General features: G+C 54.7%; 1 protein-coding gene across 1 annotated transcript; it reads left to right on the top strand.

The window, feature by feature from the left end:
* CCR6 (C-C motif chemokine receptor 6) lies at positions 7,879 to 21,831 on the top strand. The gene is made up of 3 exons (XM_013966650.2): positions 7,879 to 7,978; positions 19,696 to 19,805; positions 19,902 to 21,831. The coding sequence occupies exons 2-3, from the start codon at positions 19,797 to 19,799 to the stop codon at positions 21,018 to 21,020; spliced, it is 1,128 nt and encodes a 375-aa protein (XP_013822104.2). The 5' UTR covers positions 7,879 to 7,978; positions 19,696 to 19,796; the 3' UTR covers positions 21,021 to 21,831.

Below are 23,475 nucleotides of genomic sequence, written 5' to 3' on the forward strand. Positions count from 1 at the left end.
CCTCCACCACCTCCCAGTACGCTGCTTTTTAGACCGGGTAGCTCCTTTTCCCTGGGCTTCCTGTCCGCAGTGCGTGCCGGGAGGTCAGAGGGAGGGAAGCCGGTACCCCATGGCCAGGTGGCTGGGGCATGAGCCCTGCCCTCGCCTGCGGAGACTGCCTCCTCCCACCCTCGGGTCCTTTGGCCCATGGCCTCCCTTTTGGCGTGACTGAGAATAGGCTGTTCCTTTTCCACTCCAGCATCTTCCCCGTGGTCCCCTCTCCCGCCCTGGGGTAGCCAGCCACCCCCTCCTTCCCGGTGCGTCCTGGTTCCAGGCCCCTTCTGCTCCCTGACCGCGCTCTGCGCTAAGCAGGCCCGCGTGCGGAGGCTCCTGCACCCTGCCTGGGGATCGTTCAGACCCAGAGCGTTTCAGAAGGGAGTGAGCTTACTACGAACAAAGAGCAGAGGTGATGAGGGCGCTGGGAGCGGCCCGGCCGACCTCTTGACGGGCAGGGGGTTCGCCAGGACCCCGGGTCGGGCCAGCTCAAGGGCGAGCTGATGCTCCTCATGGGTCAGTAGTCAACTTGTAGAGCCTCAAGACAAGGAAAATTCCTGCCGGAAGGGTGGCATTCGGTGACTGGTGAGGGTGAGCCAGGCTGAGTACCAGAGTGGGTGTTTCTGCCTAATTTGGGATCAGAGAGCTGCCTGGGAAGATCAGGGGAGCCTTTGGCAACCGTTACAAAGGGCCTTGGTCAGTTCCGGAGGGGACCTTGGTTCCGGGCTCCATGTCCATGGCCTTGGGACAGGACTCTACGACTACTTCCGATAGATCCTGGCCCGCTTGGGACTGCCCTGCCGTTTCCAGGTTCTGGGAAGCCAGGCAGGTTGGCCACCAGATCCTGGCAGCCCACGAGAAGACAGGAGGACGATGCTGGCAGGAACCCTGGACCCCATCTCTGAGGGCTGAGGGCTGGCTCCCGTCCCCCTTGGTCCACCAGGGCCCTAACCCTCTGCCCGCCTGGGCTGTACCCGAGGGCTGAGCGGAAAAGCCTGGAGTCAGGAGACCAGGGCTCTGGGTGTTGAGATGGGGACTGTCTGGGCGGGCAGCCTCTGGCCCCACAGCTGCAGCTGGAATCAGATGTGGGCCAGGGGTGGGTGGGGGGCCGCGGGGGGTGGGGGGTCTGCTGACTAATGGGGTTCAACCCAGTCTCACTCGTGCCTGTTGCCTCTGCAGCGCCATCTGTCTCTTGGGTCTTAGTGCCAATTCTTTAGTTTTATTTTCTATCTATTCATTTTTGAATTGAAGTATAGTTGACTTCTAATGTGTTCATTTCTGCTGTACAGCAAAGTGGCTCGTTTATACATACATACACTCTTCTCTATTTTCTCTTCCGCTTTATCGCAGTACTGGACGTAGCTCCCTGTGCCATGCAGCAGGACCTTGTTGCTTCTCACGGCCAATTTAAGAAAAATTTTTTCCTACATCTGTGGTCTCTGTTCCCTGAGACCACACTCACTTCTTAGACCCTTGTAATAACGCCTTCACTCAGACATCCATACCGAAAGCTCATCTTCCAAGAGCACTGTAAACGCCAGCGATTACAGCAAAGGCCGGTTTTCAGCCCTCAGACGCGGCTCTGCAGGGCTTTCTCCAAGCACAGTGACACTGAGCTGATTTCCCAGTGGCCGCTGCTTCCGGCCACTGCTTTCCTCCTCACTTAGATTTGTCCTCCTGCTTCCTGGCTTCCCTGGCGGCCCAGAAGGCAAAGAGTCTGCCTGCGATGCGGCAGACCCGGGTTCCATCCCTAGGTTGGGCTGGAGAATCCCACGGGCAGAGGAGCCTGGAGGGCTACAGTCCATGGGGTCCCAAAGAGTCAGACACGACTGAGTGACTAACACTTTCCTGGGCTTCAGTGCAAGCCCCTGAGCTTTCATCAGCACCTCTGAGTTCAGCTGTGACCTCCTGCCCAGAACTGCCCCTGCTTTGCGTGCTGGAGCTCCTCTTTGGGACGGCAGGGAAGAAGAAGTGGGGGGAAGAGGAGCAGGAGGAAGGGGCGGGGGGCCGGCTGTGGAGCCGAACGCACAGGAAGACCCGCAAGGCGTGGGTCTAGTCCGCACCTTCATCCTCCACGAACCTCCTCTTCCCTTTATCAAGGAGGAGACAGACCCCCAGGGACCGCTTTGAGGAATGCCCGTCACGTGGCTGACCCAGATCTAAAGTCAAGACTCCCCGTGACAGGAGACCTCAGTCTCCGCACCTTGGATGAGTCTCATTTCCTTCCTCCTCGAGCAGTTTCTGTCCTTCTGTGTAGAAATGTGTTAGAGACCCAGAAGTAAGCGTCCAGGTCTGATCCCCCCACGACTGTTGAGATGGAAGAGAAGCTATCGTTTTCATTCCTTGTTCCTCTGGCTTCTTCCTGGTGTTTCAGGGCGTCCTTTCTCTCCACATTTATCCCAGAGACGCGCAGCCTGCGGGCGTGGCTGGAAGTTCTGAGGTGCGCGCTCTTGAGGAAGCTGCCGCGTCTCTGAGTTTCAGTCTGACGGCATCGGTGCCCTCCGGCTTCCCGTTAGGATGAAGAGAGCAGGATGAGGGGAACACCAGGCCGGCTGGCTCTGCCCTCAAGCCTGCCAGCGGCTCTGGGCTCTGGGCCACCTCCCTCCTGCACGGCGCCCTGCCAGGGTCAGTTCTGGGAACTTAGCCCCTGTCCTCCCACAGAGAGGAAGTGGGGAGATTTCGGGTTGACTTCAGTGCGTGGCAATGGGATATGCCGTACTCCTATCATTATTAGTTCAGGGGCACCTCAGATCAGCAGCCTTTGGGGGCCAGAGACTGGGGAGCCCCGCAGGAGAGCACAGGGGGTTTTCTGAGCTAGTGACTGACAGCGGGCGAAGGAGATGGGCGAGCCCCTCGCTGCCCCGGAGGACAATGCTCAGGGCGGAGAGAGACAGGACATCGACTCCGCAGCACGTGCCCTGAACAGGGAGGCTGGGCAACCTGGAGTCTCGGCCAATTCCAAGACACACGGTGTCAGCACGGCTGGCAATTAATCCCCTCAAAGAGATGCTCAATGAGATGCCTGGAATGCGGGAGCCCCGGGTTCGATCCCCGGGTCAGGAAGATCCCCTGGAGGAGGGCGCGGCAACCCACTCCAGCATTCTTGCCTGGAGAATCCCATGGACGGAGGAGCCTGGAGGGCTACAGTCCATGGGGTTGCCAAGAGTCGGACATGGCTGAGTGACTTCACTTCTTCACTTCGTCACGAGATGCTCTTTGTCCCTAGTGGGAGATTTGCTGGCAGGATTCGGTGAGGAGGGTTTCCTTATTTCTCTGAGGAGGGAATGACACACCCCAGGGCCCAGCCCGAGCCGCCCCAGTGAGACCCTCTGCTGTCAACCTTACCCGCTTCACCTCCCCAGCAACATTGCTGTTCAGACGTCTTATTTCCCCCACCTCTAGCATCCTGCCAGCAAATTTCCCAGTAGGGACAAAGAGCATCTCAGTCAGCTGGAACTGATGGGCCACCTGCCCGCCTGATGGGCCACCTGGCCGTCAGCAGACCCCGGTCACCCATGTGTCGCACACCTTTGGAAATCAGCCACAAAGGTGAAAATCTATGAAACGCTTGTCATCCTTAGAGGGACACACAGTTATCCGTGCTGAGGAAGCCTACGTGACTGAAGGACTTTCTTTACAAAATTGTTGCCCAGAATTATTTTAACTTTTATAATGAAAAATGTGTTTGTTCATAGTCCATGCAAACTTCCCCAAGTTCCTATTTTTCCTTTTTTAAGAGTTTTATTTTCTACTGGAGAACAGTTGCTGTGGTCGGGGGGGTGGTAAAGCTTCTGTCCCCGGTGTGGGTGACTTGGGTTCAATCCCTTAGTCAGGAAGATCCCCTGGAAAAGGGAATGGCAGCCAACACCAGGATCCTTGCCTGGAGAGTCCCATGGACAGAGGAGCCTGGCAGACCGCAGTCCACGGGCCCACAGAGAGCTGGACACGACTGATGGACCGTCTCTTTCACACACACAGTTGCCTGACAATGTTCTGCTAGTTTCAGATGTAGAGAGTATTCCCTGGTGCTCAGACAGGGAAGAGTCTGCCTGCGATGCGGGAAGATCCCCTGGAGGGCGGCATGGCAACCCATTCCAGGATTCTTGCCTGGAGAGTCCCATGGCCAGAGGAGCCTGGCGGGATACAGTCCCCGGGGTCCCAGAGTCGGACACAACTGAGCGCCTGAGCGCCGCCTCCAGCACAGCAGAGACGCTCAGTTTATGTAGGTACCTGTGTCTTATTTTTCAAACTCGTTTCCCATTTAGGTAGTTACATAATACTGAGCAGAGTTCCCTGTTCTGTACAGTGGGTCTGTGTTGGTTATCTATGTTAAATATAGCCATGTGCACGTGGGTTTGTTCATAACCTATGCGCATTTCCCAAGTTCCTCTTTTCCCGTTTAAATTCTTCTTCCTCCTTGGGGGATAAGCATGTCTTCTCTGCGGGGCTGGGACTCCCTTCTTTCTGGTTCCACAGACCCTGCCCTGGAGGAGCTGCCTCTCCACGGCCCAGGGGTGAGCCCGCCAGTTAGTAGGAGGGTCCCCGGGACTCACCACAGTCTCACCTCAAAGGGTAAAGCACTCCCCGCTTGACTGTGATGTTAATTTACCAAAGGGCCCCTGGACTTTGTCCTGGATGAACTGTTCACATTTCCTGGCAGGCTTTCAGACTGGGAACCATTTATATAAATCGCACGATCTAGGGTGGACCTCTTTATGTCCATCACCATGTCATCTTATTGACGTAGTGTTGAGAGCTCACAGATATTTGACGTGGGAAGTTTTTGCTTTTCTAAAGAAAGTATTGATTTCTTTGGCTGTGCCGTGGCTTTGTTGCCTGTGTGGGGCCTTGCATTGTGGCTCACAGACTCTAGCTGTGGGGCGGCCCTTAGCACGTGCTCCCAGATCAGGGATGGAACCAGCGTCCCCTGCACCGCAAGACGGATTCTTAACCACTGGACCACCAGGACAGTCCCAACGTGGGGACGCTTCTAGAGAGAGAAAACAGATGGGTCTGAGCTTCTCAAGGATGGTGTATAGTTTGGAATTTACTTTGAAGCAGAAGGAATTTGGGGGCAGAGGACACTGGAGGACCACACAGGCCCCCTGAGTCCCACCCAGGAGCAGCCTCAGGGGTGGGTGGGAAGGCCACCGTTCGGGCTGGAGCCCATCAGAGACCAGGGCCAGACCCGCTGCGGACTTGCTCCCCTCTGGCACAGAGGAGGTGCGCAAGGGGCAGCGGTCCATTGGGGGGTGCCCCCTCCAGCTCTAGGCTCCTCCAACGGGTGGCCCAGCACCCGTGTCCAGGAAGGGAAGGCGCTCCAGGCCCCTCGCCTCCGGGTGCTGCCTCCCGGCATTGCTCTTGTTGGCGTTCTGAACCCCACTCACTGCCCTTCAGGGTCCTCCGCAAAGTCAAGTCTATTTTTCCTGTTTTAGGCAGGCTGGGCCCGGGGTGATACTGAGCCACAAAAGGACATACCTTCCCACCCTCTTGCCAAATAAGACTGTCGAAGGGGACGTCAGGGGGAACTGGTGGGTTAGAGGGTATGTGACACCCGTGTCCCTCGATCCCGCGGTGACCTGACTCTTGACCTCAGCCAGGAGTTGGCATGGCGGGCAGCCCTTCCAGCAGCTTCCGCCCGCAGGAACAGGGTCTCAGAGGAGGCGGTGGCGGTGGTGGGGTGAGGAGCAGGTGCGATGGAGGGGCGGGAAGGACACGGTCCCCTCCTCTCCCTTGGGCATTGGTCCTCTGGGTCAGGGACCGCGCAGGATGTCACGGGGAGGGTTCTTTTCAGGGGAGCGGGCAGGACACCCACGTCAGTGGAAAACCTTAAGACCCAGCAGAGCAAGACGAGTCGGGACCCGGAGAGACTGTCCTTCCAAAGGATTGCTGTGGCAGAGGAAGAGCGTTTTTGGGACGGCGGGGTCCTGGAGCCGGGAGGTCGTCCAGCCTCTCAGTCAGATGGAGAAAGGCTCTTCTTTTGCAGGTCGGGGGTGGGGGGCAGGGATGAGCAGAAACTGAGCAGGAAAGTAGCCCGCGAGTTCCAGGGAGAGGGTCCCGCTCTGCTCCGATAATTCCCGGGAAGAGCGGAAAGGGGGCCGGGGCCACACTGCAGGGCGGCCGAGGCCTGGGGCAAACCGGGCTCTGGGGTCCACAGCACGGAGAGACCCTGACCGATGCTTGGTCAGCACCCAGCTGAGGGACGGGGGCCGTGCATGGGCAGCGTGGTCGGCTCAGCATGAGGTGGGAGGGCCCAGGCTCGGAAGGAGGGAATGCATCACTCCACCCGGCCTTACTCTCTGTCGGTCTTTGCTGTAAACCCTTGCAAAGACCAGGGAGCCGGGCACGCTGCGGTCCCCAGGGTCGCCAAGGGTTGGACATGACTTAGCTACCAAACAACAGCGGTAGCACTCTGCTATCAGCCTTTTTATGAAACGATTTCCTGAGACTTGGATCATAACACACTACGTGATGGTGAACACTTCTGTGATTCTAGAATATCTTTTCTTTAACTTTTTCGCTGATTTCTTAAAGCCACTTATACCGAAAAATGAGCTCGCCTGGGGCTCATTGAAATGCTCTTCCTCACATCCACCCCTGCACGCAGCGACAGGGTGCTCGGGGGGCTCGTCACCCGCCGCCTCCTGACGATCGCGGGTCCTGCTGTCTAGGGCCTTGTGTTTCTTTCAGTTGAGAGATGATTGACGTCTTCCATCATATTAGTCTCAGGTACGCGACACCACGATCTGATATTTACGTATATTGTGAAATGAACGTTAAGTCTAGCCAGCATCCATCACCACACAGGATGTTTTGATCCCAGAGGATACAATACCGTGTGTGTATGTGTTAGCTGCTCAGTCGGGTCCGATTCTTCGCAACCCCATGGACTGTGGCCTGCCAGGCTCCTCTGTCCATGGGATTCTCCAGGCAAGAGTCCTAGAGCGGGCTGCCATCTCCTTCTCCGGGAGATTGTCTCTACCCAGGGACTGAACCCCCATCTTTTGCATTGTAGATGGCTTCTTTACCACTGAGCCACCTGGGTTTTTATCCTCCCAAAACTCAAGTTTATTGAGCACTTTCTCCAGTCCTGGGCCTCCCTGGTGGCTCAGAGGGTAAAGTGTCTGCCTGCAATGCGGGAGGCCTGGGTGTGATCCCTGGGTTGGGAAAATCCCCTGGAGGAGGAAATGGCAACCCACTCTAGTACTCTTGCCTGGAGAATCCCATGGACAGAGGAGCCTGGTGGGCTGCAGTCCATGGGGTCCCAAAGAGTCAAAGACGCCTGAGGAGCCCACTCACTGAATGCCCCGCTCCAGGCTCTGTCCTCCCGGCCAGTCTCGTGAGCTGGGCCTACTGCCCCGTGGCCCTCTGGGGCTTTGCGCCTCGGCCTTCACTGCACAGAGCAGGGCCTGGGGCTGTGGAGGGCCAGAACCTGGCTGTGGCGCTCAGCTTTCAGGAGAACCCAGGGAGGGGGCTCCAGAGGCTCCATCCACCATGCTCAATGGCCTTTCTGAACCCGTGTGAGTCTTTCCAGGCAGCGCACGACGCTGCCCTGCTCCCAGGCGTCGCTGGCCCGGAGGAGCCGTATTTGAGCACGATGTCATTGCCACACCTTGAAAGGCAGCTCAGAGCCGTTCTTGCAGGAATAACCCCAACCAGGCCCCTCCCTTCTCATCAGCTCTACTGCCGCTCCAGGGAGTCATATGATCATTTTATAACCTACAGGATATAGATGGTTAACCATCTGTATTTGGGCAAATAGGCGTTCCTTTTGCATAGGAAGTGGTAACTCAGCAATTTGCTTCTGGTTAATCCTGGCCCCTCACTGTTTTTTTCTTAATGACCATTAGAAAGTGCGTCTGGCGAGAAGTCACAGTGGGGATGCCCGCGCCTGTGTGAGGGCCGTGTAGCAGGACCGTGCTCTCTGGACCACAGCCTTTTGGAGGTGAGCCTGCTGAGCCCCTTTCAAAAACGTCTTTTCTTCTCTGATCCTGCATCTGAAGAATATTAGACATGCACCTGCTTGCCTCTTGAGGATTCCAGGATGCTGGCGTGCTGTCTGTGTTTACACTTCGTAAAGCACCCTCACTTTCGCACGCACAGTGTCCTTGCACTTTGAGGAATAGTGCTGCGTTTTCAGGAAGCTTGCTTTCCTCCTAAACATACAGTAAGTGATTGCATTCTAACTGTCTCTCACTAGAGCTTGGGCAGTGTGATCATTGCCTCATAACGTGATATCCGTGGGCATCAGTCTGGGGAGAGGTGCAGTTCTTTACTTAAATAAGGCCACAGAGAGTTTGGAAAGCCAAACCTGAGCTAAAAATGTTTTGGAGGTGATGAGAAACGTGATTTATGACAAAGTTCGAGTGAAGGTCTTGAATAGTTGGAGGTTGATTGGGAAGGAGCTTGTCAGGCAGTCATTTAAGAGAAGTTGATGGGGTGGAAATTTTTATGAGACTCAGCACAACACAGGAAAAGCTCTGATAATGGCTGTAAACGCCACAGTGACTAGGGAGTTAGTGTCTCATGACTATAAAAGGATGCATGGGGGTCTTTAAGACAGTTTCCACAGATTCCCCCGAAGCCCAAGTAGTTGCAGAAAGCTGATATTGTAGTGATCAGCACTGGAAAGAAACCGGTGCGAAGTCTGAATTAGTCACTAGCTCTTGGAATGATTAGAGGTATAACATTAATTACTGTAAATAAAAAAGAAAAGGTAAAAAAGCTTTTGAAGAAGCAAAAGGAACCAGAAGGAAAAAAAAAAAAAAAAAACCTATATTCAACTCACTGGAAAAAACCTTCTGGCTTCTTTCTTAACCACGTTCATGCAAAAGCAGAAGGAAGCCAGCCTAGAGTTTCAGCTCCACTGACATTCATCTAAAAAAGGATAAAATGCTGTGTGCCTGTGAGTCAAGTGCATTAAGACAGCAGTTGGCATGGTATTGAATGCCTACCTCTGTGGTATGTAAGACTCTGATATCTATAATGTTTTAAAATAAAGACGTTATTTAAGATCTTGTGGGAATTGCATAGTCCTTCAGTGAGACCTGTTGGAGACCAGGTGAATTAGAGTGAACTGCAGTCTTCCCATTTGTAAAGCGGGTGTGCCGTTTAGGCGCTAAGTCACATCCGACTCTTTGCGACCCCGCGAACTATAGCCTCCCAGGCTCCTGTGTCCGTGGAATTCTCCAGGCAAGCACACTGCAGGGCGCTGCCACTCCCTTCTCCAGGGCATGTTCCCTGTCCCGAGGGCGAGCCTGTGGCTTGCACACTACCATGAGGGAAGCCTGTAAAGTGGGTGCAGGCCATCTGAAAGGGATGTTGACAGACTCAGCAAGGTAGTAGACATGAAGCTGTGCTCCCGGAGCCCACTGTGTAACCAGAGCAGAAAGCGCGCACACCCACCCTCCAGCCTCAACAAGCATGCACACGCATATACACAGGCCTACACACACATGCCTCCATGTGTGCACACAGCACACACGCCATACACACGCCACACACATACGTGTAACACATAACACACATGCCTATACACACAGGGTAACATCCACACATGCACACACGTGCATGTGCGTACTCACCGTGCACACGCATGTACACACACATATGCCTGTTGTTCTTGTTCCTTGTCTTGGGGGCCATCACTATTTGTGAGAATAAGCGCAGACTGAAAACCTTCTGCTTTAATTTTAGCAAACCGTTAAACTTGTTTAATTTGTTTAAATGAAAACTTTAAGTTTTCCTTGCTGATAATACTTTGATAAATGTTAATGTTTCTGCATATTTAATTTTCATGGGTTGAGTCTGCCCTTGGTCAAAGGGACCAAAGGCTGAGGGTGGCCTATTGCCCACCCCTCCTGCTTTTCCAGCTGCCTCCTCCCCTCCTCCCCACTCCCCTCTACTACACTCTACTCCCCTCCTCCCCTCCTCCCCCTCCTTCCCTCCCCTCCTCTCCCCTCCCCTCCTCCCCTCCCCTCCTCCTCTCTACTATACTCTACTCCTCTCCTCCCCTCCTCCCCTCCCCTCCCTCCCCTCCTCCCCCCTCTCCTCCCCTCCTCTCCTTCCCTCCTCCCTTCCCTGGTGGGCTGCAGTTCACAGGGTCACAAAGAGTCGGACACGACTGAAGCCTGTTAGCACGCACGCACTATAAACACTGCACGTGAGCAGGAAGGCAGAGGAGAGCACAGACACGATGAGGAGCACCATGGAAGACATAAAAAGGCCGAAGAAAGATCCTGCAGACGAGATATGCAATGTGTAGAATGAGGTTACACAGGCTGGGTGACTTCCCTGCTGGTCCAGGGGTTCCGACTCTGATCCCTACATTCAGAAATTTATATTGAAAAACAAATTATAATAGCATCAGAAAACATGAAATCACATATTTATGGACGCATTTCCCTCCTCCCCTCCTCCCCCTCCCCTCTCCCTCTCCCCCTGCCCTCCCCCTCTCCCCTCCTCCCCCCTCCCCTCCTAGTCTCCCCCCTCCCCTCCTCCCCTCCCTTCCTCCCCCATCTCCCTCCCCCTCTCTCCCTCCCCTCCCCCTCTTCCCCTCCCCTCCCCCTCTCCCCTCCTCCCCTCTCCTCTCCAGTATCCTGCTCCCCTTTGCCCCACCCGCTTCTGGCCCCAGCGGAGAACAGACCAGTAATCCGTCTCCCTGCAAGCCTGTCCTCTGTCACCCGGTCCCAGTGAAGACACTGTCTGCTGAGGACCTGAGCCTTGTCCTCTGCCTGTGAGCAGAATTCTGAAGCCCTCAGAGTCCTGAGAAGAGGCCTCTGTGCAGTGGAGGCCCCGGCGGCGGGGGGTGGTGGGGGTGGCCTCTGGTGGGCTTGAGAGCAGCTGCACGGCCGTTCTGATCTGAGGACACGTGCCGTGAGCTGTTCTTTGCATTCTTGAGCGAGGCAGTCAGTTAGCTGATAGTTTCGGAGGTGCCTTCTTTAGTCCACGGTACCTAATGACAGTGGTCCAAGGCAGCCACGTTGCTTAATTGTGACGAAATGTAAATTAGCATTGTGAACACCGTGTTAAAGATGTTGGTCTAATTAAGTAGCGCTATGGTTTCCTTGAGTCTTTGGGTGTGACAGCTGAGGGCAGAGGCTTGCTCCCCAAGGCTCCATTCAATCTTGGGTTCTGGCACGCCTACTTGTCATTTATGGCCTCAAACCTTCAGTGCAAAGTCGTGCAAAGGTTCAGCTTGTCACTGTGTGCCTCTGCCAAAGGAAGAGAAGCCATTCGATGGCCTGACTTTTAGAAACATGAGTTCTGTGTGTCCGCGATGAGACGCGACTCCGCCGGGGTTGGTGCAGGCCCTGCTCACTGTCCCCTCCCTGCAGTCTCTGAGGGTGCGTCTACTCCTGGCAGCAGCCTGGCACGGAGACCAGCTGGTACCGAAGGGGAGACGTCCCTTGCCTTGGGGATGTCCTCCCAGGCCTGGTCAGAGCTCCGAGCCGCTGGCTGGGCAGCCCACAGGCCTGACGTTTATGCTTGTCTCGGAAGGAAGGGAGGGAGGGCAGAAGCAGGGAAGGAAGGACTCCTCTCCGCCAGCTTTTTCCAAGGGGTGACACAGGTTCTGAGGAGCCCTTGGGGATAAACGATGATGCGGACGTTCCAGAAGGAGGAGGCAGGAGGCGGCAGCTCCCAAAGCTAACCCCGGAGCGTCTCTCCCCAGCCCGTCCTCGCGCCTGCTTCTTTGAAGTGAGAGCATCTCCCAAGGACTCACTGATCTGAGCTCACTGACTGACACGCTGATCTAAACTCCAGTGCTATAGGTGTTAGAAGCTGGACTCCCCAACGAAGCCACGGCGCTCACACAAATGTGCGGTAGAGTCACCAGAGGTGCTGTGAAGGGCGGTGAGTGGCCGCCGCTGCCCTGCGCCGGCTCTCGAACTCATCTGACGCCCAACTGCACTGATGGCTCAACAGACAGGGGAGCAGAGCTCCTGCCGTGAGCAGGACACGTGACAGCCCCGCCCTAACAGCATCTTTCCCGCTCACTGCCCGGCTGGAAGCTGCCTTTCCCCCGCCCTATACCCTAGCGTGTATGGGGCCCCGCAGCCCCACACCCTCCCGTGGTGTTAAATGTTAAAAGTAACTGACAGCCCCACCTCCAGGCTCATTGGTGGTGAAACGTCCGGGGCACGCGGGGCTGTCTGCCTCAGAGCTCCTCAGCCAGACCCTCTGCTCGCAAAGGCACCTCTTGACGCTCCAGCCCATCCTGCCCCACGGCCCCCAGCTGGAGAGGAGAGGGGCACCCGCTCTAATCCTTTCCTCTCCAAAGAGCACTCCACCAGAGACTCCGATTCGGCAGGTCTGACCCGGCTCACACGCACCTCATGCTCTGTAAGCAGTGACCACTGTGCCTGACCTGGGCTTTGCTGGCCCCCAAGGCAGCTTGTGCCCAGCTTGCCAAACCGTTCAAATAATCTTCCTGACGTTCGGTCAGTTCTTTGGATTCCATCTCTACTCATTGGCCGCCTTCTTACCCTTTGCAGGGTGGTGTAAGCCTAGACCCTCTCAAATGGCCTCCTTGCAGGTGGTCAGTGACCTCGCCCCTCCCTGGCCCCCGTCTTTGCAGAGGAGCACCCCGCTCTGGTGCACGGGGTCTCTCTGCACCATCACGGCCGCTTGGCTTCCCTTGCTTCTGGCCAGCCGCGTTCCCCACAGCGCAACTCTAAACTCCTCTGTAAGTCTGACTGCTGTAGACCCGACAACACTATCCCGCACCTCGTTTTAAACCTTACAACGATTTGGCCTAAGAACGGAGCGTCAGTTACTTTTAACCTTTATTGAGCATTATTTAACTTTCCTATTGTGGTCATGACAAATTTCCTCATGTCTATTTTATTCTCTGTTCATTAAAGAAGGCACAGATATGTCTCCATTTAAAAGTCTTAATGTTTTTACCAATTTTCATAAAAACAACAGAGAGTCCTTCTGTTAGAACAGAGTCCTCCAAAAAGCTGACTGTTGCTGCTCAAGATCTGAGGTCACTTACCTGCGGGGAAGAAAGGCAGGTGTGGTGACGCTGATGCCAGCCTGTCACCAGCACGATTCCTGCACGGAGCTGACGTGATTTTGTGATGAGGGTGGTGGTCTGGGGCAGGCTGAACCATTTCCAGGTACTGCTCATGCCTGGCGCACACGAGGACTCGAAAGCCGTGTTTCCAAGAACACTGAGCTTCAGCACAAGAGCAATGGATCCGTCATCTTCCACATTTGAATAATGCTTATTCCCAACAGCTGTATAACACTATCCCTGACAAGTAGTTCCCCTGAGTGGGGTTCTGGCTGGGCCCAGTGCCCTGGGTCCTCCCTGGCCGCGTTTCAGCTGGGCTGCCCCCCTCATCTCCACACAGGACGAGGAGCTGACCCCGCCCCACCCAGGCGCCCCACCCAGGCGCCCCACCCAGGGCCCATGTTGATGCCCCGGGTCTGGCCTTCCCCCGGGCCCCCGGGCCCCGCACGGCCCCCGGCAGCATGGGGTCTCCACTGCAGCTCTGCCCCAGCCCCCTCCCCAAGCACCTGCACCCCTACCCCTCAGCCTGTCCCTCTTGCTCCTTCTGGGGTCATCACTAGTCCTTCCGCCATATTTTTGTGATGAGGATGGTGGTCTGAGGCAGGCTGAACCATTACTGCTCGTGCCTGGCGCACACGAGGACTCGAAAGCCGTGTTTTCAAGAACACTGAGCTTCACCACAAGACCGATGCATCCATCATCACCCACACTTGAACAATGTTTATTCCCAACAGGGGTATAACACTGTCCCTGAAAAGTAGTTCCCCTGAACGGGGGTCTGGCTGGGCCCAGTGCCCATCCTCAGACCTGAGACCCTCTTGGTCCTCAGAGGGGACCTGTCACCAGCGTCAGTGCGTTTATGTGGAGCCCCGTGCAGTTGTTTTATTAGCCGCTTGAGGCACAAATGATAGCAGTAAACGGCCCCAGACTGAAAGCCAGCCTTCAGTGGGCTTTGCCAGCAGCCATCATCCTGACGGGGTGCATCTCGGGCACCTCAGAAAGGCTCCCCCGCTCCGGGCCATTCGGCCGGGCCCTTCTCCCCGTTCCCCACCTGCAACCATCACCAACTCGGCTTCCACCACCGCCGTTCGGCCTTTTCTAGAATTCTGTATAATTGGAACAACGCAGAACCCGGGCATACATGTCCAAGTTCTTCCCAGAACAATGCCCTGGAGTCTGGGCTCTCAGCAGCCCCCGGCTGCCCATGGACTGGGGCCCAGTGTGTGTCTGGGGCGCCATTCACATGTCTGCTTGCCAGCCGATGGGCACCAGGCTCCTTTCCAGCCTGGGCTGCTGGGAACAAACCTGTGACTGCGCGTCTTTCATTTCCATTCTCTCGGGTGAGTGCAGGGGCCAGCTGCGGTTCGGGTGGCGAGTGCGTGTGTGTGTGACCCGAGAGGGCTGGCCCTCTTTTCTCAGAGCCGGTCTCTGCGTCACGGCCCCACTGCTTGGGCGGGATGCCCTTGGCTGTCTCTTCCACATTGTCGCTTGCCCTTTTGAGTTCAGCCAGTCTGGTGAGCGTGGCGTGGCCTCTCACTGCGGTTTTAACTTGCGTTTTCCTGATAACTAAGGACGCGATGTGCCCCTTCTTATGCTTTTTGCCATCCACGTGTTTTCTTCGGTGAATCGACTTAGAATCTTTCGCCTGGTTCTTCTTGAGTGGTCTTTGAGTTGTAAGTGTTTGAAGATGTTTGCTACAGTGATGAGATATCAGTTTACATTTTTCCCCCCATTCAACGGTCTTTTTCATTTTCTGAAGTTTTTCAAGGCACAGAAGTCTTAGATTCTGAAGAGTTACAGTTGATCAGTTCTCTAACAGCTCATGCCTTGAGCAATCTATATAAGAGATATTCATTCCCAGGGGCCTGACAATTTTCTGCTATGTTTTCTTCTGGGTGTTTTGTGATTTTAGCTCTCGCATATAGAGCTATAACCTATGCTGATTTTTTTTTTTTGCCTGTGTTGTGAGATAAGGGGTACAGATCAGCTTTCAAGCTCCATCTACTGAACAGACTGTTGTTCCTACCGAATTACCTGTGGTCCTTTAGTAAGAACTCAGTCTTTTTTCTATTCTGCTTTGTGGATCTATTCTTACAACACCCCACTGTCCTAGCTACTGCAGCTTTGTAGCAAGTTTGGAGATCAGATATTGTGAGTCCTACATGTTTGTCTCTCTTTCAAAGTTGCTTCAGTTCAGCTCAGTCGCTCAGTCGTGTCCAAGTCTTTGCGACCCCATGAATCGCAGCACGCCAGGCCTCCCTGTCCATCACCAACTCCCAAAGTTCACTCAGACTCACGTCCATTGAGTCAGTGATGGCATCCAGCCATCTCATCCTCGGTCGTTGCTTAGGCTATCTTAAATCCCTTGAGTTTCTTTATCATTTTAAATTTACCTTGTCGATTTCTACAAACACCCCTGCCACCGTTTTCACTTGGGTTTGTTTGTCTCTGTAGATCAATTTGGAGTGAACTGACCTTTTAACAATATTGAATTGTTTGATCATAAATATATATATATATTTCCATTAATTTAGATTATTTAATTTCTCTCCATGTTGTTTTATAGTTTTCAGGGTATAGATAAGGGGGGATGTGGCCATAAATATTTGATTTGATGTCTTCTGATGCTATTATAATTTGGTTTCAATTTCAGTTTCTAAATGTTGCTGCAATATAGAATCACAATTGTTTTGTGCGTGTCAACAGAGTTCCGTCTGATGTTAATCCCCATCGGTGTATTTCTTTTTTCTGCTACAGCTGAGAGGTATTATGGATCTTAGTTCCCTGACCAGGGGTGGAACCTGAGCCCCCTGCAGTGGGGGCATGGAGTCGGAACCCCTGGACCAGCAGGGAAGTCACCCAGCCTGTGTAACCTCATTCTACACATTGCGTATCTCGTCTGCAGGATCTTTCTTCGGCCTTTTTATATCTCTCATGGCGTTCCTCATCATGTCTGTGCTCTCCTCTGCCTTCCTGATCACGTGCAGTGTTTATAGTGCGTGCGTGTTAAGAGGCTTCAGTCGTGTCCAACTCTTTGTGACCCTGTGAACTGCAGCCCGCCAGGCTCCTCCGTCCACGGGATTCTCCAGGCAAGAACACGGGGGCGGGCTGCCGTGCCGGCCTCCAGGGGATCTTCCCGACCCAGGGATCGAACTTGTGTCTCTGATGTCTCCTGCTTCGGCAGGTGGGTTCTTTGCAATTCCTGCCACTTTCGGAACCTCACTGTATTTATACCAGCATCAGAGCAGGGGCCGCAAAGAGCCAGACACAACTGTAGGCACCGTGCGTTCATAGCAGCTGCTGGAGCTTCTGTTTTGCTAATTCCATCCGTCTCCTTGGGTAGCTCACGGGTCACTTCCCTGTCATTCTGGGTGTCTGTGCCTTAGATCAGTTTCGGCTGCGATAACAAATTACTGCAGACCGACTGGCTTCAACTACAAACGTCTTACTTCTCACAGTTCTGGGGGTTGGGAAGTCCAAGGTCAGGGCCCCAGCGGATCCAGGTCTGATGAAAGCCCGCTTCCTGGTTTGCATCTTCTCACGGCGTCCGCACAGGAGGGTGAGCAGAGAGGAAGTGGGCTCTCATACACGTCTCTTCTTGTGAGGCTGCTGATCCCCCGGGGGAGCGGGCAGGGGCCTTGCACGTCCACACGCCGTCACCCTGGGGATTCGGCTTCAGCGTGTGAACCTTGGGGAGTTGCAAGCATTCAGTCTACAGAAGTCTAGACATCTTGTTGGGTACCTGACATTATGAATTTTACATGTTGAAGGCTCCACTTGGTCGTATATCTTTAATTTGGGGACTCATTCATTCTGAAGGTAGCTGTATGATTGGAATCAGATGGCTCATCTGAGACTTTCTCTCAGGCTCTGTCATGGCAGGTCCTGAGAGGCATTTATCGTAACCCGGCTGATCGTAACCCTGTTACTCCTGAGACTGTTCCCTTCTGAGTACGCTCCCAGGGTCCTGGGACTTGGAAAGTCGTGGTCGCTGCTAAGGCCGAAACCCAGCCTCCATTCGCTGGAGCCGAATAAAAGTATAGAGACAGGGCTTTGGGTGAAGCAGAAAAGAGCAGCTTTGATTGTTTTGCCAGGCAAAGGGGGCCACAGGGGCTTGGGACCTCAAGCCGGTGCCCTCACTTGACAGAGAAGAAAAGGGTCTCACAGTCCAGGGAAATCGGGCTGCAGACTAGGGCGCTGGTGTGTAATCTTCTTCACCTCAGCAGAGTTTCAGAATCATCCCAGCTGATGTCCAGCCATCAGTTGTTAGAGGCTCTGGTGGTCCTAGAGGCCGTCGCTCTCTGCCCTTCTTTCTGGAACGAAGGATGCTCTGAAGGAAAGGGCCGCGAGGGAGTGTTTTCTTGAAGAAGTAAGCAGCAGGGGCAGAGTATAGTTCTAACCAGAAAATAATCACTTTCGAAGCGCAGTTCAACAAGGACAGGAAAAAAGATCTGTGAGAGAGAGTGTTGGGCTGGGCTAAACGCTGACCGCTTAAAGCTGTGGGGGCCGTCAGCCGGCTCTGTCACAGCCCCGCCCTGCCTCAGGGGGCTGGTCTCCGCCTGCGAGGCATCTGCGGGCGGCCCTGTGCCCATGCTGGGGGCTCTTCCTTGGCTGTGCTCCCCTTCCTCTCAGGACAGCTCTGCAGGCCCCTGTCTCTCTGTGTGTGGGGCCCTCTCTCCTCTGCCCGTCTCCCTGGATTCTGGCCCCTGTCTCCTCAGCGCCATGAGGAGGCCGTTCTCTGGGCCCTGCCCTGCACATGAGAACGGCCCCCAGTGAGAACCCGGGGACTTCACAGAGCTCAGACCACAGTCCCCGTCCGTCCCCAGTGTCTGAAAACTGTGATTTGATGCAGTTTGGGGGCGAGTTTGGTGGCCTGATGCAGTACAGTGCGCTTGGTCTCTGCTAATCCCTCGTGGCCGGAAGCACAAATCTTGAGGTCATATTTCGACTGATACATTTAATCTGGTGATCTGATGGATGCTTATCTCCTCATATGCTTCTGCAACACAGAAGCTCTGATTGCGCGTCTTCCGCAGGCGGTTGTAAAAGTGCAGAGGTGAGCCAAGCGTCCGTGCAGTCTTGTGTCCAGAGCAGGGACCAGGCAGAGCAGAGACTCGGGCCCTGGGCAGGAGAGAGGGAGTGGGTTTAGGCCATCTGGTGTGTGGTCAGGAAGCCGCAGTGGAAGTCACGTGACCCAAGAAGCGTGTGCAGGAAGTCCTCCAGGGTGACCTCTGCATACCCGGGATCCCTCCCCCAGCATCAGCGTGGCCTCCATAGCTGAGGACGGGCCTGGCACAGCCGATGGGCTCAGGGCAGGGGCCGCCTTGTCCGTCTGAGCACCCGAGGCTGGCATTTCTGTTCTTCCTGGCCTCCTGGGCCGAGGGCGCGGGGGCGCTGCTGGAGCTGCAGGAGAAGAGGGAGTGTGCATTTCAGGTGAGTCTCAGACGTCCAGGCCAGGGTTTTTATCCGTGGCTGGGTGACAAAGCAGAGCGCTGCGCCACACCAGGTAAAGAGGGACGAGGGAGTGTGGGAAGAGCACCGAGCCGCCGTTCCCCTCTGCCTGTTTGTTTCAAAGTGGTGGATTTCACAGGCCTTCCTGCAAGGCCCAGCTCCAGCCTGCACCCACCTCCCTGTGCGCTCCTTGAGCCTGGAGCCCTGCAGCTCCCCGTTGGCATTCCCAGCACGGTCTCGGCACCATCGGGGTTGCTGAGCAGCAGTCGAGCCGGCCCGGCCAGGCTGGGCTCTCACAGACACCTGGTGGTCAGCATTCCTCTTCAGCCAGAGTGGCCACCTGCCAGGGGTTGGTTCTCCAGGGACCCAGAGCTGTACTGCCCACAGAGCCTTCCCTAACCACGCCAGCCTAAGCCTCCCTCCCTGAAGCCTGGTTTCTGAAGATGAGGGTGTGTTTGCCCCAGCAGGTCAGTGGTTGCTAGCGAGAGAGTGTATTTTGGACACATCTGTGGCTCCTTCAGTCGCGTCTGACTCTTTGTGACCCTAGGGACTGTAGCCTGTCCATAGGACTGTCCAGGCAAGAACACTGCAGTGGGTTGCCATGCCCTCCTCCGGGGGTCTTCCTGACCCAGGGATCCAACCCAGGTCTCTTGTGTCTCCTGCTCTGGCAGGCGGGTTCTTTACCACTAGCACCACCTGGAAAGCCATGCAGTCTTTAATAGCATATATAATATTTTCAAGCGAGGACTATAAACCATAAGTATCCTAGCAACATCTACACTTCTACAGGTTTTGTTCAGGGGCATCGTGTTGAATGTGATTAAGCCGAATCTTCAAGAATGTTTTTCTGCGGAGCGAGCCTGTGGTTTTGCTGGTATCACCTGTTTTTACACTCCAGGTGGGGGCCCGCGGCTGGCGTGCCCGTTCGTCCACGCAGCCGTCTGAAGCTGCTTTCAGGCTCTGCCAGCAGATCTGAGTAGTGGTGTCAGAGACGACACGGTCCACGGATTCTAGAATACTCACCGACTGGCCTTCCGTGGAAAGAGGTCACTGACCCCAGTTCTAAATGAGCATTTCTGTATAAAACAGCATGCTGTGCACTCTTGGGTTGAAGCGGGAAGAGTTCCGTTTCCTGGACTCTGGCTCTCCGAGAACGCTCAACTGCAGTGCGCTCTGCTTGCCTCCCCCCTTAGGTCCACGTCTCTCCCGTTCTCTCCACTGTGAGCCAGCGGAGGTGAAAAGGCCACTCCCTCCCAGTCCAGGCCCGGCCTTCCTGCCCAGATCAAGCACCAGGATGAGAGTGGTGAGCATCCTTTTTACTTTGCCTGGGAGGATAATATCAGTCAATCTGACTCCTAGAAACTTACACTGCAGCTGACTATCCTTTTTCACTTCCCAGGAACCAGTGAATTCCACCAACATCTACGATTCAAACGAGGACTACTTTGGATTGGCTAATAGTTCGGACTACTCGCTGGATGATGACAGCCTCCTGTGTTCCTTGCAGGAGGTCAGAAGTTTCTCTGGGCTCTTCGTGCCGGTCGCTTACTCCTTGATAAGCATCTGCGGCCTCCTGGGCAATGTTCTGGTGGTGGTCACCTTTGCCTTCTATAAGAAAGCCAAGTCCATGACGGACGTTTATCTCTTGAACATGGCCGTGGCGGACATCCTGTTTGTCCTCACCCTCCCGTTCTGGGCGGTCAGCCACGCCACCGGTGAGTGGATTTTCAGCAACACCATGTGCAAACTGACCCGGGGCATCTACGCCGTCAACTTCAACTGCGGCATGCTGCTGCTGACCTGCATCAGCCTGGACCGCTACATTGCCATCGTGCAGGCCACCAAGTCCTTCCGGCTCCGCTCCAGAACCCTGGCTCACCACAAGCTGATCTGCCTGGCGGTGTGGGTGGTGTCCATCCTCATCTCCAGCTCGACCTTCACGTTCAACCAGAAGTACAAGCTGCAGGGCGGCGACGTCTGCGAGCCCCGGTACCAGACCGTGTCCGAGCCCATCCGCTGGAAGCTGCTGATGCTGGGGCTGCAGCTGCTTTTCGGCTTCTTCATCCCGCTGGTGTTCATGATCTTCTGCTACGCGTTCATCGTCAAGACCTTAGTCCAGGCGCAGAACTCGAAGCGGCACAGGGCCATCCGCGTCATCATCGCGGTGGTCCTCGTGTTCCTGGCCTGCCAGATCCCACACAACATGGTGCTCCTCGTGACCGCCGTCAACCTGGGCAGGACGGGCCGCTCGTGCAGCAGCGAGAGGCTGCTGGGCTACACCAAGAACGTCACCGAGGTGCTGGCCTTCCTGCATTGCTGCCTCAACCCCGCGCTCTACGCCTTCATTGGCCAGAAGTTCCGGAGCTACTTTCTGAAGATCATGAAGGACCTGTGGTGCCTGAGGAGGAGGCAGAAGGCTCCGGGCTTCTCCTGCTCCCGGCTGCACTCGGACACCTTCACCTCCCGGCAGAACAGCGAGACCGCGGACAACGACAGCCCGTCCTCCTTCACCATGTGACGCCCCCCAGGCTCGCGCAGATAGGACGGAAATGCAGGGGGGGGGGCGTGGAAATGAAGCAAAAGCGAGTGGGGTCGTTCCTGCAGAATCAGGGCCGCGGGGGCTCCGGGTGCTGGGGGGCTCCCACAGGCAGCACCCCCAGCTCATCTGACCGGGAGTGCCCTGTGCCCCTGTCCCCGAGGGCTGGCATTCCACAAAGCAGGCTCTGGGAAGCGCTGGATGAAAATGAACTGCTTACAAGCGCAAACACTTTCAGGAATATTCGCAAAGCAGCCTTTAACCACAGTCTCTCCTGGTCATTGCGGAACACCCCATGGCTTAAAACCAAAACGGAACAGGAACAACAATCAAAAGCCCTCACACAGCTCCTTTAGGCAAAGGACTAAACATTTTTCCATTGCCATGGTTACTGTTGGTCACACAGCAGCAAAATGGGCTAGCTTGGGCTTTCTCTCATTTCCTTATGATGCGCTCAGCTTGCATGAGATTGTGAAAGGGCAGAAGGGAAACCAAGCTCAGAGACCGAGGAGGTGGCCGCAGAAGTGCTGGCGATGCTGGTCCCCAGGGGTCAGGCCGCTGTGGTCGTCACAGGACGTCAGGGAGCACAGCGCGCTGCGTTTCTCTCCACAATGGCAATCCTCTGAAAATCAGCTAGACGAAGGTGCTCAATAAATACTTGTTTAACAAAACATAATACAACTGGGGCTTCTAGTACAGGTTAAGAATGAAAGTGCTCAGTCATGTCTGACTCTTTGTGACCCCATGGACTATACAGTCCATGGAATTCTCCAGGCCAGAATACTGGAATGGGTAGCCTTTCCCTTCCCCAGGGCATCTTCCCAACCCAGGAATCGAACTGGGGTTTCCTGCATTGCAGGTGGATTCTTTACCGACTGAGCTACCAGGGAAACACCAGTTTGAGTTGGTGGTTTAAATTTTTTTAATTAGTTTTTACAAATTTATTTGTTGAGAATACTTTTAAAGAAAGAACCAGGAAACTGCTGAGACAGTAATGAAAGGGCTTTTGTTCTTTCCATTGTGGTGTTAAAGAAAGACGTGTGGAGTCTGGTCAGATTTTCCGGCAGAGAGCAAGGGTCATGTCGGTGTCTGCTGCTGTAAAGTGGTTTTACCCAAAGTCTGAGGTTAACTACAGAATAACAACTCTCTTTGACTTCACAGAAAGATCATAGAACTCAAATTTTGAAAGTGTTTTAATACTTTGGCCACCTGATGCAAAAAGCTGACTCACTGGAAAAGACCCTGATGCTGGGAAAGACTGAAGGCAGGAGGAGGAGGGGACGACAGAGGATGAGATGGTTGGATGGCATCACCGCCTCGATGGGCATACGTTTGAGCAAGCCCTGGGAGTTGGTGATGGACAGGGAGGCCTGGCGTGCTGCGGTCCATGGGGTCGCAAAGCGTTGGACAAGATAGTGACTGAACACCACCACCGCCAACAGAGCGGAAAAGTGTCAGCGAATCTTATGGAAGCGCAGAGGCGGGAATTCTGCGGCGGTCCAGCGCTTAGGACTCTGTTTTCACTGCTGAGGACCTTGGTTTGATCCCTGATAGGGGAACCAAGATTCCCCAAGCTGCCTGGCCAAACAATAAACAACCTCCCTGCCCCCCTCCCCCGAAAAATGTGTATTAGAAAGGTCCTGACATGAACTGCAAAGATGCTGACATGGTTAATGCTGACCAGCATGTTGTCTGAAAGTTTCTCCTATTCTTACAAGTCTCAGCTGCGTCTCTACATGCATTTCAATGGGATTTCTTAAGATCCAAAGTCTGTATTTTTAAAACACGGTTTTGGCTTTGCAAAATAGAACTGCTCTGTGGGTGAAGTAGGAATCGTCTTCCAGTCTCAGCGTTCTGACTGGAGACCCAGGTGTTCAGCCGTCCCATATGGGTCTTGCAAACCTGTTAGCATGTGACTCCAGAAATCAAAGCAGAGGAGACATCACTCAGATGCTTCTTTCGGTTTGACCAGAGAGAGCCCTGATGCGATCTGGGGAGGTGTGTTTCTAAACCCACACAGAAGCTTGCACAGCTCTGCACCTGGCCCCAGAGGGGTGAAGCTCGCCTGTTTATGCAGTAAGCCTTCTCAGATTTCAGCCATAGTGAATAAAGATGTTTTGCAAACATGCTATGTGCTTTGTTTCGTTAAATGGGATCTTTTTTCTTGCTGCCTTGGGCGTCAGAACAGGTGTATCAACAGCCACTTGGCACTCAGAGGCGGACACCCCTGGTCGACCCCGGACTACCACATCTCTGGTCCACATTAAATGACCCCAGACTGGTCTTTAATGGCGCCCAGGTCTTTTCTCCGCTTTCTCGCGTCTTCTCTCACGGTCAGCTCTGGCTGGACCTTGAGTGTGTGGTTTCTGCCCCTCCTCTGAATCTTTGCAAACACTGTTCCACCGTACTTGGGGATCAGCTGCCTGTACTTGCAGGG

This window comes from Capra hircus, chromosome 9 (assembly GCF_001704415.2).
Source record: "Capra hircus breed San Clemente chromosome 9, ASM170441v1, whole genome shotgun sequence".
Lineage (NCBI taxonomy): Eukaryota > Metazoa > Chordata > Mammalia > Artiodactyla > Bovidae > Capra > Capra hircus.